The sequence below is a fragment of the Scyliorhinus canicula genome, chromosome 5, assembly GCF_902713615.1.
Source record: "Scyliorhinus canicula chromosome 5, sScyCan1.1, whole genome shotgun sequence".
Lineage (NCBI taxonomy): Eukaryota > Metazoa > Chordata > Chondrichthyes > Carcharhiniformes > Scyliorhinidae > Scyliorhinus > Scyliorhinus canicula.
In genome coordinates this window covers 174,577,855-174,593,358 of record NC_052150.1, presented here as the reverse complement: position 1 = coordinate 174,593,358, position 15,504 = coordinate 174,577,855, and the positions used below count along the sequence as shown (strand labels likewise).

At 47.7% G+C, this 15,504-nt stretch overlaps 1 protein-coding gene across 3 annotated transcripts in view; it reads right to left on the bottom strand.

The window, feature by feature from the left end:
• The window catches only part of msrb2 (methionine sulfoxide reductase B2), a 43,630-nt gene extending 28,553 nt beyond the window's left edge, over positions 1-15,077 (bottom strand). Inside the window, exons 1-2 of one of the 3 annotated variants that reach the window (XM_038798114.1) lie at positions 14,799-15,077; positions 12,912-12,983 (exon numbers count right to left, since the gene is read on the bottom strand). In XM_038798114.1, coding sequence (XP_038654042.1) covers positions 12,912-12,983; positions 14,799-14,916 — 190 coding nt within the window. In that variant the 5' untranslated portion in view covers positions 14,917-15,077. Of the gene's footprint in view, positions 1-8,394; positions 8,597-12,911; positions 12,984-14,798 lie in introns of those variants that run through there. The other 2 variants (XM_038798115.1, XM_038798116.1) reach the window with 2 other exon arrangements.
• Between the last annotated feature and the right edge of the window lie 427 nt (positions 15,078-15,504).

Below are 15,504 nucleotides of genomic sequence, written 5' to 3'. Positions count from 1 at the left end.
ATCACCAACCTTAAAGGTTCATAGCAGAAGATTTGACCCTGTGGCTGAGAAAGTGAAACAAGGCAAAAAAAAACCCCACCAAAATCCAAATAATACAAATACCTCACCAGGTGGAAATGTTAAGTCTGGCCATGGTTATGCTTTCCTGAAACCAGTGTGATTCAAAGTCTCTCTATTTCATTTTATCTTTTCTCCAGTACCAACTTACCTGTTTTGTTACAGAAATAATTCTCCAAGGCGCAATGAGAGTTTCAGGTGCTGTCCAAGGAGTTAGTTCATTCCACCATTTAAAACAAACACTTAATTAATTATCGTGGATAGCATGTTTAGCGAGTTGGTCACACCGCAGGTAAAAGTTACTGAGGGAAATAGCAAATGGGTGACCAAAAGACAGAGTAAGAGTAGGAAGGCAGTGCAGGTGTCCCCTGCGGTCATCTCCCTGCTAAACAGATATACCGCTTTGAATACTGTTGGGGGAGATGGCTCACCAGGGGAAGGCAGCGGCAAGGTTCATGGCACCGTGGCTGGCTCTGCTGCGCAGCAGGGCAGGAAGAAAAATGGCAGGGCTATAGTGATAGGGGACTCGATCGTAAGGGGAATAGACAGGCAGTTCAGTGGACGAAATCGAGACCCCAGGATTGGATGTTGCCTCCCTGATGCAAAGGTCTCGGAGCGGCTGCAGGACATTCTGGGGGGGGGGGGGGGGGGGGGGGGGGGGGGTGAACAGCCAGCTGTTGTTGTGGTGCACATAGGCACCAGCGATATAGGTAAAAAACGGGATGAGGTCCTACAAGCGGAATTCTGGGAGTTAGGAGTTAAACTAAAAAGTAGGACCTCAAAGGTAGTAATCTCAGGAGTGCTACCAGTGCCACGAGCTAGTCAGAGTAGGAATGTCAGGATAGATAGGATGAATGCGTGGCTCGAGAGATGGTGCAAGAGGGAGGGATTCAAATTCCTAGGGCATTGGGACCGGTTCTGGGGGAGGTGGGACCAGTACAAACCGGACGGTCTGCACCTGTGCAGGACTGGAACCGATGTCCTAGGGGGGGTGTTTGCTAGAGCTGTTGGGGAGGGTTTAAGCTAATGTGGCAGGGGGATGGGAACCGAAGCAGGAAGTCCTAGATTTACTAGGATGTTGCCTGGTATGGAGGGAAGGTCTTACGAGGAAAGGCTCAGGGACTTGAGGTTGTTTTCATTAGAAAGGAGAAGGCTGAGAGGTGACTTAATAGAGACATATAAGATAGTCAGAGGGTTAGATAGGGTGGACAGTGAGAGTCTTTTTCCTCGGATGGTGATGACCAACACGAGGGGACATAGCTTTAAATTGAGGAGTGGTAGATATAGGACAGATGTCAGAGGCAGTTTCTTTACTCAGAGAGTAGTAGGGGTGTGGAACGCCCTGCCTGCAACAGTAGTAGACTCGCCAACTTTAAGGGCATTTAAGTGGTCACTGGATAGACATATGGATGAAAATGGAATAGTGTAGGTCAGATAGGCTTCAGATGGTTTCACGGGTCGGCACAACATCGAGGGCCGAAGGGCCCGTACTGCGCTGTAATGTTCTATGTTCTATAAGTTGCAAGGTAGTAAAACAGGGACAGAAGCAAAAGGAAGTAAGGGGAAAAGTGCAAGGCAGAGAAGACATAGTCAAAAATCAAAAAGGGCGACAATACAAGGTACAGTGACTGAGGGGATCTCAGTGAATAGGCCCAGTAATAAAAAAAGGAATAAAACTGGAGATGTTAAGATTCAAAACAGAGGTTAAAAAAACCCCAACATAAGTGTACTTTACCTGAATGCTCTTAGTATTCGGAATAAAGTAGATGAGTTGATGGCACAAATCATCGTGAACGACTATGATTTAGTGGCCATTATTGAAACATGGTTAAAGGATGGTCACGACTGGGAGTTAAATATCCGAGGGTCTCAAACTATTCGGAAGGACAGAGTGGATGGTAAGGGAGGTGGTGTTGCTTTGTTATTTAAGAATGACATCCGGGCAATAGTAAGGGATGGCATCAGTGCTATGGAGGATAAGGTTGAATCCATTTGGGTGGAAATCAGGAATGGTAAGGCGAAAAAGTCACTGATAGGAGTAGTCTATCGGCCACCAAATAGTAACATTATTGTGGGGTAGGCAATAAACAAAGAAATAACTGATGCATGTAGAAATGGTACAGCAGTTATCATGGGGGATTTTAATCTACATGTCGATTGGTTTAACCAGGTCGGTCAAGGCAACCTTGAGGAGGAGTTTATAGAATGTATCCGCGATAGTTTCCCAGAACAGTATGTAATGGAACCTACGAGGGAACAAGCGGTCCTAAATCTTGTCCTGTGGAATGAGACAGGATTGATTCATGATCTCATAGTTAGGGATCCTCTCAGAAGGAGCGATCACAATATGGTGGAATTTAAAATACAGATGGCGGGTGAGAAAGTAAAATCAAATACTAGTGTTTTGTGTTTAAACAAAGGAGATTACAATAGGATGAGAGAAGAACTAGCTAAGGTAGACTGGGAGCAAAGACCTTATGGTGGAACAGTTGAGGAACAGTACAGAACCTTCCAAGCGATTTTTCACAGTGCTCAGCAAAGGTTTATACGAACAAAAAGGAAGGCCGGTAGAAAGAGGGAAAATCGACCGTGGATATCTAAGGAAATAAGGGAGGGTATCAAATTGAAGGAAAAAGCATATAAAGTGGCAAAGATTGGTGGGAGACTAGAGGACTGGGAAATCTTTAGGGGGCAACAGAAAGCTACTAAAAAAGCTATAAAGAAGAGTAAGATAGAGAATGAGAGTAAACTTGCTCAGAATATAAAAACAGACAGTAAAAGTTTTTACAAATATATAAAACAAAAAAGAATGGCTAAGGTAAATATTGGTCCTTTAGAGGATGAGAAGGGAGTTTTAATAATGGGAGTTGAGGAAATGGCTGAGGAACTGAACAGGTTTTTTGGGTCGGTCTTCACAGTGGAAGACACAAATAACATGCCAGTGACTGATAGAAATGAGGCTATGACTGGTGAGGACCTTGAGAGGATTGTTATCACTAAGGAGGGAGTGATGGGCAAGCTAATGGGGCTAAAGGTAGACAAGTCTCCTGGCCCTGATGGAATGCATCCCAGAGTGCTAAAAGAGATGGCATGGGAAATTGCAGATGCACTAATGATGATTAACCAAAATTCACTAGACCCTGGGGTGGTCCCAGTGGATTGGAAATTAGCAAACGTGACACCACTGTTTAAAAAAGGAGATAGGCAGAGAGCAGGAAATTATAGCCCAGTGAGCTTAACTTCGGTAGTAGGGAAGATGCTGGAATCTATTATCAAGGAGGAAATAGCGAGGCATCTGGATAGAAAGTGTCCCATTGGGCAGACGCAGCATGGGTTCATAAAGGGCAGGTCGTGCCTAACTAATTTAGTGGAATTTTTTGAGGACATTACCAGTGCAGTAGATAACGGGGAGCCAATGGATGTGGTATATCTGGATTTCCAGAAAGCCTTTGAAAAGGTGCCACACAAAAGGTTGCTGCATAAGATAAAGATGCATGGCATTAAGGGTAAAGTAGTAGCATGGATAGAGGATTGGTTAATTAATAGAAAGCAAAGAGTGGGGATTAAGGGTGTTTCTCTGGTTGGCAATCAGTAGCTAGTGGTGTCCCTCAGGGATCAGTGTTGGGCCCACAATTGTTCACAATTTACATAGATGATTTGGATTTGGGGACCGGGGCAATGTGTCCAAGATTGCAGATGACACTAAGATGAGTGGTAAAGCGAAAAATGCAGAGGATACTGGAAGTCTGCAGAGGGATTTGGATAGGTTAAATGAATGGGCTAGGGTCTGGCAGATGGAATTCAATGTTGACAAATGTGAGGTTATCCATTTTGGTAGGAATAACAACAAACGGGATTATTATTTAAACGCTAAAATACTAAAGCATGCTGCTGTGCAGAGAGACCTGGGTGTGCTAGTGCATGAGTCACAGAAAGTTGGTTTACAGGTGCAACAGGTGATTAAGAAGGCAAATGGAATTTTGTCCTTCATTGCTAGAGGGGTGGAGTTTAAGACTGGGGAGGTTACGTTGTAATTGTATAAGGTGTTAGTGAGGCCACACCTGGAGTATTGTGTTCAGTTTTGGTCTCCTTACTTGAGAAAGGACATACTGGCACTGGAGGGTGTACTGAGGAGATTCACTAGGTTAATCCCAGAGTTGAAGAAGTTGGATTATGACGAGAGGTTGAGTAGACTGGGACTGTACTCGTTGGAATTTATAAGGATGAGGGGGGATCTTATAGAAACATTTAAAATTATGAAGGGAATAGATAGGATAGATGCCGGCAGGTTGTTTCCACTGGCGGGTGAAAGCAGAACTAGGGGACATAGCCTCAAAATAAGGGGAAGTAGATTTAGGACTGAGTTTAGGAGGAACTTCTTCACCCAAAGGGTTGTGAATCTATGGAATTCCTTGCCCAGTGAAGCAGTTGAGGCTCCTTCATTAAATGTTTTCAAGGTAAAGATAGATAGCTTTTTGAAGAATAAAGGGATTAAGGGTTATGGTGTTCGGGCCGGAAAGTGGAGCTGAGTCCACAAAAGATCAGCCATGATCTCATTGAATGGCGGAGCAGGCTCGAGGGGCCAGATGGCCTACTCCTGCTCCTAGTTCTTATGTTCTTACGTACTGATCGGAAAAGTGCAGGGAGTTTTTAAGAGACAAAACTATGTCGTTAGCTTATTCAATTATTAATAAGTTGCAGTACCTCATGCAAAATACTGCGTGGGTCTCACCTCCACAACTCAAAAAGATGTGCAGGGTAGGTGGATTGGTGACGCTAAATTGCCCATTAATTGGATAAAAGGCATTGGGTAGTTTATTTTTTAAAAAGACTGCGAACGCAGATATTTGGTCTCTCGGAATCAAGGGGTATGGGGAGTGGGTGGGAAAGTGGAATTGGGGCCGAGCCTCAGCCACAATTGTGCTGGATGCCACAGTTCTTGGAGGCAGAATCTTATCCCTTGAAGGGACAAGAGCCTTGATGGCAATTCATTAGTGCCTGCTTCCCACAGATTCTAATCAGTGCTCCTAGAAACGGATGAGGCAGGTTTGCCCCCTGGCCTTCCAGCCTCGTGTCAGGCTACTCTGGCAAAACCCAGCCTGTGGCTGTCTGGAGCATGAGAAGCATCCTGGAGTTCCCACTAGGTACAAGGGATTGAGGTGCCCTGCTAACTCTATTTATTTGGTTAACAGAATAAATTTAAGAGTTATACGTTATAATCTGAAACAAACAAAAAAAATTCTCCAACTATGCACCAATTTGCTTCCTCCCTGGCACGGTTGGCACTTTTGGTGTGTTTTTTTACCCCCTTTCATGATGCTGCCTCTCGCTGATCTCTGGATTCTCCTTTAGCCAGTTTCATCTTCTTTACAATTGCAATATAAATCACACAACCATAAATCCTTTCTCCCTCAAGCCCAGCTAAAGGCTGTTAAAGCATGCAAGGTCTCCGCCCCACAAACTTGTGTGCTCCCAGTATGAGTGATACACACACTGGGAGCTTGTTTCTCTAATGCTAATGAGGTAGTTACAGCTTTCTGAAGATGCCAGATTAACTTTGACAATGTTGCATAGATTAGACTGCTAAAATCCTAGAGAATACTAGCACAGTAAAAGCTTTTTCAGAGTTTAGTTGTCTCAAATTATGCTAGTAGGAACTGGAGATGCCATGCTGTTTAGTATTGTAGTATTGTACATGAGTTTAAAAAAAAATGTTTTTTCAAAAAAGATTTCCAATGAAGGGGCAATTTAGCGTGGCCAATTCGCCTACCCTTTACATCCTTGCGTTGTTGGTGTAGGACCCACGCAGACACAGGGGGAATGTGCAAACTCCACACAGACAGTTACTTGGGGCCAGGATTAAACCTGGGTCCTCGGCTCCGTGAGGTAGCAGTGCTAACTACTGTGCCACCGTGCTGCCCTATTCGCAGACATGTCCTTGTGGCGGTAAACACAATCCTTCCATCCCAGGAACCAATCCAATTAAACCTGACCATACCACCTCCAATGCAAATATATCCTGACTTAAACTGCACAGTACACCAGGTGTGGCCTCACCAAAATCAACTGTAGCAAGGCTTCCTTAGCCTTGTACTCCTATCTCCTTGTAGTAAAGGCCAACATGCCATTTGCCTTTCTAATTGCTTGATGTACCTGCACTCTCTTCCCCACACTCCAAGTGTGAAATTCAGTTCTTTGTGAAAATTTGTAATTGTGTTTCTTACTGCCTTCTAGTGTTTCGGGAATCCTAAATTTACATGAGAATCAATTAGATGAAAGGACTTGAGAACAGATTTTAGATCTAACTTGTTGCTTTGCAATAAATGTAGCGAATGTCACTTAGTTCATAGGATCATAGAATTTACAGTGCAGAAGGAGGCCATTCGGTCCATCGAGTCTGCACCGGCCCTTGGAAAGAGCACCCTACCAAAGCCCACACCTCCACCCGATCCCCGTATCCCACCTAGCCTTTTTTTTGGGCACTAAGGGCAATTTCAGCATGGCCAATCCACCTAACCTGCACATCTTTGGACTGTGGAAGGAAACCGGAGCACGCGGAGAAAACCCACGCAGACATGGGTAGAACGTGCAGACTCCGCACAATGACCCAAGCCGGGAATTGAACCTGGGACCCTGGAGCTGTGAAGCAACTGTGCTAACCACTATGCTACACTGACTCCCACTTATGATGTTGTGTTACAGGGGATATAGAAGCAGCAATATAACTCCAAAATTTACTAAGAAGCTCATTTATCTAACCACGGAGTGCGTGTGTGAGAAGTGCTCCTCTAATGTTGTGGAATCAGTCGTTGAAGCCTTCTGAGAAATGCAATAACAATATTGTAGTAGTGAGGAACTTTAACTACTCTAATATTAACTGGGACAAAATCAGTGTAAAAGATGTTGAGGGTGCAGAATTTTAAAAATGTTTTGAGGAGAACATTTTTAGCCAGTGTGCAGCAAGAACAATAAAAAAGGATCAGTTCTGGACTTACTTTTAGGGACCTAACTTAGGTAGGTGGCATTGAGAAAAAGACCAATTTTACCAGTGGTATAAGTTTTCAAGTGGGAAAAAGGTCAATTTTACCAAGTTGAGATGTAATTTAACAGAAGTGGACTGGAAACAGCTATTTGAAGCTAAATAACTGTTAGTTTGGGAGGAAGTATTCGGGGCTGCGATATTGAGAGTTTAGAGCAAATATGTTCCCACGGAAAAAAAAACACCTCCTGACCTCACTAAGCATTCAGGGTAAAAAAGGGAAGCTTGTATCAGATACCAGGAGCGCAATACTGCAGAAAATTTTGAAGAGTATTGAAAGTGAAGGCATGAAATTAAAAATGAAGGTAAGAGGGGATGGAAAAGTTGGCAAGTAAAATAAATTGTCACAAGTAGGCTTACATTAAATACATAAAGAGCAAGAGGGTAACTAAGGAAAGTGCAGGACTTGTTCGAAACCAAAAGGTAACTTGTGTGTGGCGGTGGAAAATGTGGAGATGGTTCGCAATGAATATTTTGCATCAGTCTTCTCAATAGGTGGGATGATGCATACATTGTTACGGAGGAGGATTTTGAAACATTGGATGGGAGAAACATAATTAAGGAGCGGTGCTTAGTGTAATTGAAAGTGGATAAACTGTCAGGCCTACATGAAGTGAACCTGAAGTTGCTAAGAGAAGCAAGAAAGAAAACAGCAAATGATCTAACCATCATTTTGCAATCTTCCAACGTTGTGGGCAATGTACTGGAGGGCTGCTAACGTTGTCCTTTTGTTTAAAAAGGGAGAATGGAGTCGACTGTAATTATAGGTCAGTTAGCCTAACCTTGGTGGTGGGCAAATTGCTGGAAAAATTCTGAGCGACAGTATAAATCGTCACTGAGAAAGGCACAGATTAATTAAGGACAGTCAGCATGGATTTGTTACGTAGTAGTTATGTTTGATTAACTTGATTGAATATTTGCACTAGTAAGGATGGTTGAAGAGGATCCTGCATTTGATGTAGTCTGCATGGGTCTTAGCATGGCAGACTAGTCAGACAAATAAGGGCAAGTTGGATCTTGAAGTGCTAAGTGGCAGGATGGCAAAGGTCGATGGGTGTTTTTTCTTTAAAAGTATATTTTACATTTTAACAAACAAAGCAACAAAACCACAAAAAATATACAGCACAGCAAGCAAAAAGAAAAGGCTCGGCTCACATGGAGACAGGGGGGAACAAGAGAACAGCAGTTTAATGAGCTTGATACAATCATTAGACATAACTTGATGCCTCTAAAAGCTCCACTAAAGAAGAATGGAGACACAGAGCAAGGCCATATAAACATGGTAAAATGGTGCACACCTTCCATGCAGTGATTGCTTGCACTTGCTACGAGAGATCAGGTTACATTTTTCGCACCATGTTCAGACGTGCACCAATGTATAGTTCCCTCCACTCCAGCAGTACCAGAGGCACCAATGACATACCGTGACCTCCTATCCTTGGATACTTGACCCATTTGTCCCCATGCTGGTGCCAATCACGGATTCTTTCTACCTACCCCCTAAAAAAGGAAACCTACAAGGAAAATACACGTGAACCCCAGATATAAATATCATACAACACAACAGCAGTCTCAGGCCCTGTACAGAGCCAACATCATTCCATACATTTATACAAAGAGGACTAGCAGCAACAGCAAATTGAACCCAGATCCCTGGAGCTGTGAGGCAACAGTGCTGACCACTGAATATGTGTAGCTTCTAGAAAGCGTGAGTCACATTGCGAACCCAATTGATTAAATTGGTTGTTTGTTAAGGGGCTGGTTTAGCTTGAAGGGGCTGGTTTAGCTCACTCAGCTAAATCGCTGGCTTTTAAAGCAGACCAAGCAGGCCAGCAGCACGGTTCGATTCCCGTACCAGCCTCCCCGAACAGGCGCCAGAACGTGGCGACTAGGGGCTTTTCACAGTAACTTCATTGAAGCCTACTCGTGACAATAAGCAATTTTTTTTTGTGTAATTCTTAGCGCAATTGGGATTGTTCAGCAGGTTAGACATTATGTTCTTAGTTTTTCAAGCAATTTATATGATTTTTGATGCATCAGTCATGCAAACACTAACATCTGAGGCAGGATTCTCCAGAATCGGCGCAATGGCCCGACGCTGACGTCAAAAATGGCGCAAACAACTCCGGCGTCGGCCGACCGTAAGTGGTAGAATCCTCCGCACTTCCGGGGGCTAGGTGGACAATGGAGGGGTTGGCGCAGCGCCAACCGGCACCGAAGGGACTGCGTGAGTCTGCGCATGCGCCAAAGGGCCGGCGTGATCCCGCGCATGCGTATTCTGCCGCATGCACAGGAGGATGTCTTCTCCGCACCGGTGATGGCGGAGCCCTACAGGGGCTGGCGCGGAAGGGAGGAGTGCCCCCATGGCACAGGCCTGCCCGCAGATCGGTGGGCCCCGATCGCAATCCCCTGAGGACCGCCCCAGCCAACCTACCTGCCAGGTCCCGCCGTATGGGACCATGTCTAATCCACGGTGGCAGGACTGGCCAAACACCGATGGCCGCTCGGCCCATCGGGGCCCGGAGAATTGCCGGGGAGGCCGCTGCCCACGGCCCCCGACCAAAAACCGGTGCCGGAGAATACAATAGCCGGCGTCGGGGCGGGATTTGCGCCGCCCCTGGGGATTCTCCGACCCGGTGGGAGGTCGGACCGCCCTTGATTTCTGGCGAGGAATAAATGAAATCATACTTCAAAAACAAGACTTCCATTTTAACCAACAGAAAGAATTCTGGAGTGTATCTACCGAGAATTAATTTTGAATTATAGTTTAATACAATTTCCAGACACAAATATAAAAATTATTAGTATATTGCTATGTGTTTTTAATTCCAAAATAACTTTTTTTAGTGTGACTATGATTTGGTAGTCTGAAGTATTTTCTGCTAAGATGGAAACCATTTTATTAAAACTAAATCAGTATTATTGGAAACTAGCCAGATTAATTAAGTAGATGACCTTAATTATGAGGCAATTAAAAGTAATTAATTAATAGAGATGTTAGAAAGGCTGTAAATGCAATTTGAAACACAAAATTGTATAATTATAAACACATTAACACTTGAAAATTATTACAGACTCTTAAAGTACTGTGGGAATAAGAATCTTGTGTTCCTCTCAGGCCAACAGAATTAAAAGAAATAACATAACTTGTTAACCTTGACTTGCAGGGAATGAATAGGCTCTGTTCAATTTAACTAACAGACAGCTATGTTAACCAATTATTGGTCACTCAGCCTACCGCAAGATAAGAGATATATCTGGAGAGAAAGCATTGCCTTAAAAGCTGAGACAATTAGCTAAAAAGCAATGGGCTAATTCTTATTTGATTATTGATACGCTATAGACCAATTCACTATTGGCTAGGGTGGGCTTTTGAGAGGGGGAGTGAGAGAGGCAGATAGGAGTTGTAAGAGTGAAATGTTGAGAGAAAGATGTGGGCAGCGAGGGGGAAGAGAGAGTTTTTACAGAGTGGTGTTGAGAGCTGTTGGTGTTACATACTATTGATGTTTTTCAGAGTCACTTAACAACTTGGTCTGAGAAGGGTGGTAACAAATCTATTGAATTGTTAAAGTTAAGCTTTCTTCTTTTACTGTTAATTACTGCTAATTGCTGTTAATTCTCACTTTGCTTTTTATCTTTCTAACTTATTACCTTTTTATTGGTTCAGAAACTTTCTGAATTCACCATTTAAAATGTTATTTCTTGCAATATGGTCAAGTCTCTATTTCCAAGTGTGATTTACGAGTGGGGGTGACTGTAAATGTGATCACCACAGATCTTCGTTCAAATAAATCAAAAATCTTGTAACAACAACTCTGGAGCGTAGCTACCTTGGATTCACTTTGAATTATAGCTTTAAATAAACTCAAGATATACATATCAAAATAATTTACATATTGCCTTGGGATCGTATTTTTTTTAAAGCGATGATCACCTTGAATTGAGATAACCCTGCTATTCAAACCACAATCACGTTTGTCACTCTTGATCTTCTACTAGGATAGAAATCACTTGGCTTGCTTTTGCTAACAGTACATCTGTCACTTAGTGTGTATGCCTGTTGGTGACAAACATTTTAAGGCATAATTGGTACCAATTGGCTTGGAGGGTAGCTTACTGGTGCAGTATAACCTAATCTCTTTGACATTCTGCTCTTCCTTCGGGTAACATAAATTTGGGAAACCTAATGCTTCCACTTCCAGTGTAAGAGTAAAGGAACAGGTGAAAACTATCCACCCAGTTTGCAGCTAGCAAGTTTTCCAGAGGGAAAACAAATGGAAAACAGGGTGCATACAAAAGTTTGCAAATTCGGCTGTTCAAATTTGGAAAATCGAGAGTTCTGCATTAAGACACCTCTTTTAAACTAACATTTTTTTCCTTTGGACCCATGGCGAAGAATCACTGAAATGACTACACAATAAGTTCCATCCCACCATCAGACTCACCATGGACTACTCTCCAAAATCAGTTGCATTCTTGGACACACTCGTCTCCATCAAGAACGGCCACCTCAGCACTTTGCTTTATTGCAAGCCCACGGATAACCTCACGATGCTCCACTTCTCCAGCTTCCACCCTAAACACATTAAAGAAGCCATCTCCTATGGACAAGCCCTCCGTATACACAGGATCTGCTCAGACGAGGAGGAGCGTAACAGACATCTACAGACGGTGAAAGATGCCCCCATATGAATGGGATATGGCGCTCGACTCATCGATCGACAGTTCCAACGCGCCACAGCAAAAAAAAACGCACCAACCTCCTCAGAAGCCAAACACGGGACACAACCGACAGAGTAATCTTCGTCGTCCAGTACTTTCCCGGAGCGGAGAAACTATGACATCTTCTTCGCAGCCTTCAACACGTCATCGATGAAGATGAACATCTTGCCAGGGTCATTCTCACACCCCCACTACATGTCTTCAAACAACTGCGCAACCTCAAATAAACCATTGTTTGCAGCAAACTACCCAGCCTTCAGAACAGCAACCACGACACCACACAACCCTGCCATGGCAATCTCTGCAAGACGTGTCAGATCATCGACATGGATACCACTATTACACATGAGAACACCACCCACGAGGTACGCGGTACATACTCGTGCGACTCGGCCAACGTTGTCTACCTCATACGCTGCAGGAAAGGATGTCCCGAAGCGTGGTACATTGGCGAGACCATGCAGACGCTGAGACAACGAATGAACGGACATCGCGCGTCAATCACCAGGCGGGAATCACATGACAACGCAGAATCGCCGAGCAGAAACTTATAGCCAAGTTCCGCACACATGAATGCGGCCGAAACCGGGACCTGGGATTCATGTCGCATTACATTCATCCCCCATACTTCTGGCCTGGGCTTGCGAAATCCTACCGACTGTCCTGGCTTGGCACAATACACACCTCTTTAACCTGGGGTTACCCCTACCTCTGGATCTGTAACGACTTATTCATCTGCTAATGCTCGCATTCTAAGCATTGCCTGGCATCTTTGAATTTGTCTATATATATGTTTCTGGAACATACCTCTTCATTCACCTGAGGAAGGAGCAGTGCTCCCAAAGCTAGTGTTTGAAACAAACATGTTGGACTTTAACCTGGTGTTGTAAGACTTCTTACTGTGCTCACCCCAGTCCAACGCCGGCATCTCCACATTGTGGTTCAAGAAGGCAGCTCACCACCACCTTCTGAAGTGCAACTAGGGGTGGGCAATAAATGCTGACCTAACCAGCAATGCCCACATCCTGTAAATGAATTGTTAAAAACTTCAATTTCCACTACACTTATATCAAACAATAAGTTTTAGACTTACAATCAAAGCACATGATAGTTTCAGCCACCTTGCCCCTTTTTAAGACAGCATTTGTTTGGGTGACGAGGTTTTCTACGCAATAATATACAGATCAGTTTGACGAGGAAACAAAACGGTGACCCCCCCCCCCCCCCCCCCCCCCACAGCGATGGTGATCCTACCCAAGGATGGGATGGCGATGCTTAAACCCTCCCACCGGGGGGGATGGTGATGGTGAACCCCGCCCCCACCCGGTCAAACCAAATCTTCCCAGACGTCTTCCAAGCAGCAGGAACATCTAAGAAAGAATTGCCACTTTTCAGTGCAGGCGGCTGCATCGGTTTGCTGTTTTAGCCCCGGCTTGAACATCGCTTCGATATTATAACAAACGACCACAAAACAAAATGCCACTTCCTCCCCCTGGGGAGTTGGTGCCAATGCTCCGCTCACCCCGAGCCGGCAGGAATAAGCACACTTACACGCACGATCGTCTTAAAACCAGAGCCGGGCACAGTGCATTTCCCGATTTATTTAATATTCTCATTTTGTTTCGATATTTTCACCTTATAACCAGCGAAATGGATTTGCTGGAGGTGGGTAAAATGGAACAAGCCCAACCAACATCCATCTCATTAAATGTCACTTGCAAACCGCATTCGCACCAATTGCACTAACCAGCCAGCTAGCTGTTTAAGAAAATTGATTGAAAAGCAGCTCCTTGGGAGACGCCAGATGATATACAGGCTGGTGGAAATTTCCACTCCAAACCGGGGCACAGCCAGAGGGTCTGTCTCCCCCCCCCCCCCCCCCCACAGCCAGTGGGTCTGACCCCACCCCCGGGCACAGTCAGGGGGTCTGTTCCCGCCCCCCGGGGCACAGCCAGATGATCTGTGCCCCCCCCCCCCCCGGCACAGCCAGAGGGTCTGTGTCCCCCCCCCCCGGCACAGCCAGAGGGTCTGTCTCCCCCCCCCCACCGGCACAGCCAGTGGGTCTGACCCCACCCCCGAGGCACAGCCAGAAGGTCCGTCCCTCCCCCGGGGCACAGCCAGAGGGTCTGCCCCACCCCCCCTCCTCCCGGGCACAGTCAGGGGGTCTGTCTCCTCCCCCCCCCCCCCCCCCCCCCCCGGGCACGGCCAGAGGGTCTGTCCCTCCCCCCCGGGGTACAGTCAGGGGGTCTGTCTCCCCCCCCCCCCGGGCACAGTCAGGGGGTCTGTCCCTCCCCCTCCCCCCCGGGGTACAGTCAGGGGGTCTGTCTCCCCCCCCCCGGGCACAGTCAGGGGGTCTGTCCCCCCCCCCTCCCCCCGGGAACAGTCAGGGGGTCTGTCCCCCCCCTCCCCCCGGGCACAGTCAGGGGGTCTGTCCCCCCCCCTCCCCCCGGGCACAGTCAGGGGGTCTGTCCCCCCCCCCGGGCACAGTCAGGGGGTCTGTCCCCCCCCCTCCCCCCGGGCACAGTCAGGGGGTCTGTCCCCCCCCCCCCCCCCCCGGGCACAGTCAGGAGGTCTGTCCCCCCCCCCCCCCCCCCCCGGGCACAGTCAGGGGGTCTGTCCCCCCCCCCTCCCCCCGGGCACAGTCAGGGGGTCTGTCCCCCCCCCCCTCCCCCCGGGCACAGTCAGGGGGTCTGTCCCCCCCCCCCCGCCCCCCGGGCACAGTCAGGGGGTCTGTCCCCCCCCCTCCCCCCGGGCACAGTCAGGGGGTCTGTCCCCCCTCCCCCCGGGGCACAGCCAGGGGGTCTGCGCCCCCCCCCCCCCCCCCCCGGGGCACAGCCAGAGAGCATGTCCCCCCCCCCCGGGCACAGCCAGAGGGTATGTCACCCCCCCCCCGGGCACAGCCAGAGGGTATGTCACCCCCCCCCCCCCCCCCCAGCCAGCCTTTTACCTGATGGGTCAAACTAAGAGCGGTTCCACCTACCCGCAGCCGTGTAAACGGGCCGTGACCCCCGCCGCACACACTTGGATGTGACCAGGGCTTTTGGAAAGTTTCCCCTGAAGAAAACTTTGGGGAGACGAGCGACAAAGCCGGCGGCCATGGTGGTGACAGTGTGTCCTGCTCCTCCCTCAGTGAGTGCAGTCTCAGGCAGACTGCCTGCCACCCACCCTCACAACAACACAGCCGCCTCGCTGACGTCGCCAGGTTATTAGCATCTTTTACCATATTTGTCAGTGTGTCAAAGGGCAAGACGGCAGGATTCACCCCCCGCCCCCCCGGCTGCAGAAAGGCAGGAGTCACCCCCCCCCCCCCCCCACCGCACAGGATCCCCCCCCCCCCCCGGCTGCACAGAGGCAGGATTCACCCCCCCCCCCCCCACCGCACAGGATCCCCCCCCCCCCCGGCTGCACAGAGGCAGGATTCAACCCCCCCCCCCCCCCCACAGAGGCAGGATCCCCCCCGGCTGCACAGAGGCGGGATTCACCCCCCCCCCCCTGCAGAGAGGCTGGATTCCCCCCCACCCCCAGCTGCACAGAGGCAGGATTCACCCCCCCCCACCGCTGCTCAGAGGCAGGATACCCTCTCACCCCCCCCCCCCCCCCCCGCTGCAGAGAGGCAGGATTCACCCCCCCCCCCCCCCCCCCCAGCTGCGGAGAGGTAGGGTCCGCCCCCCGCTGCAAAGAGGCAG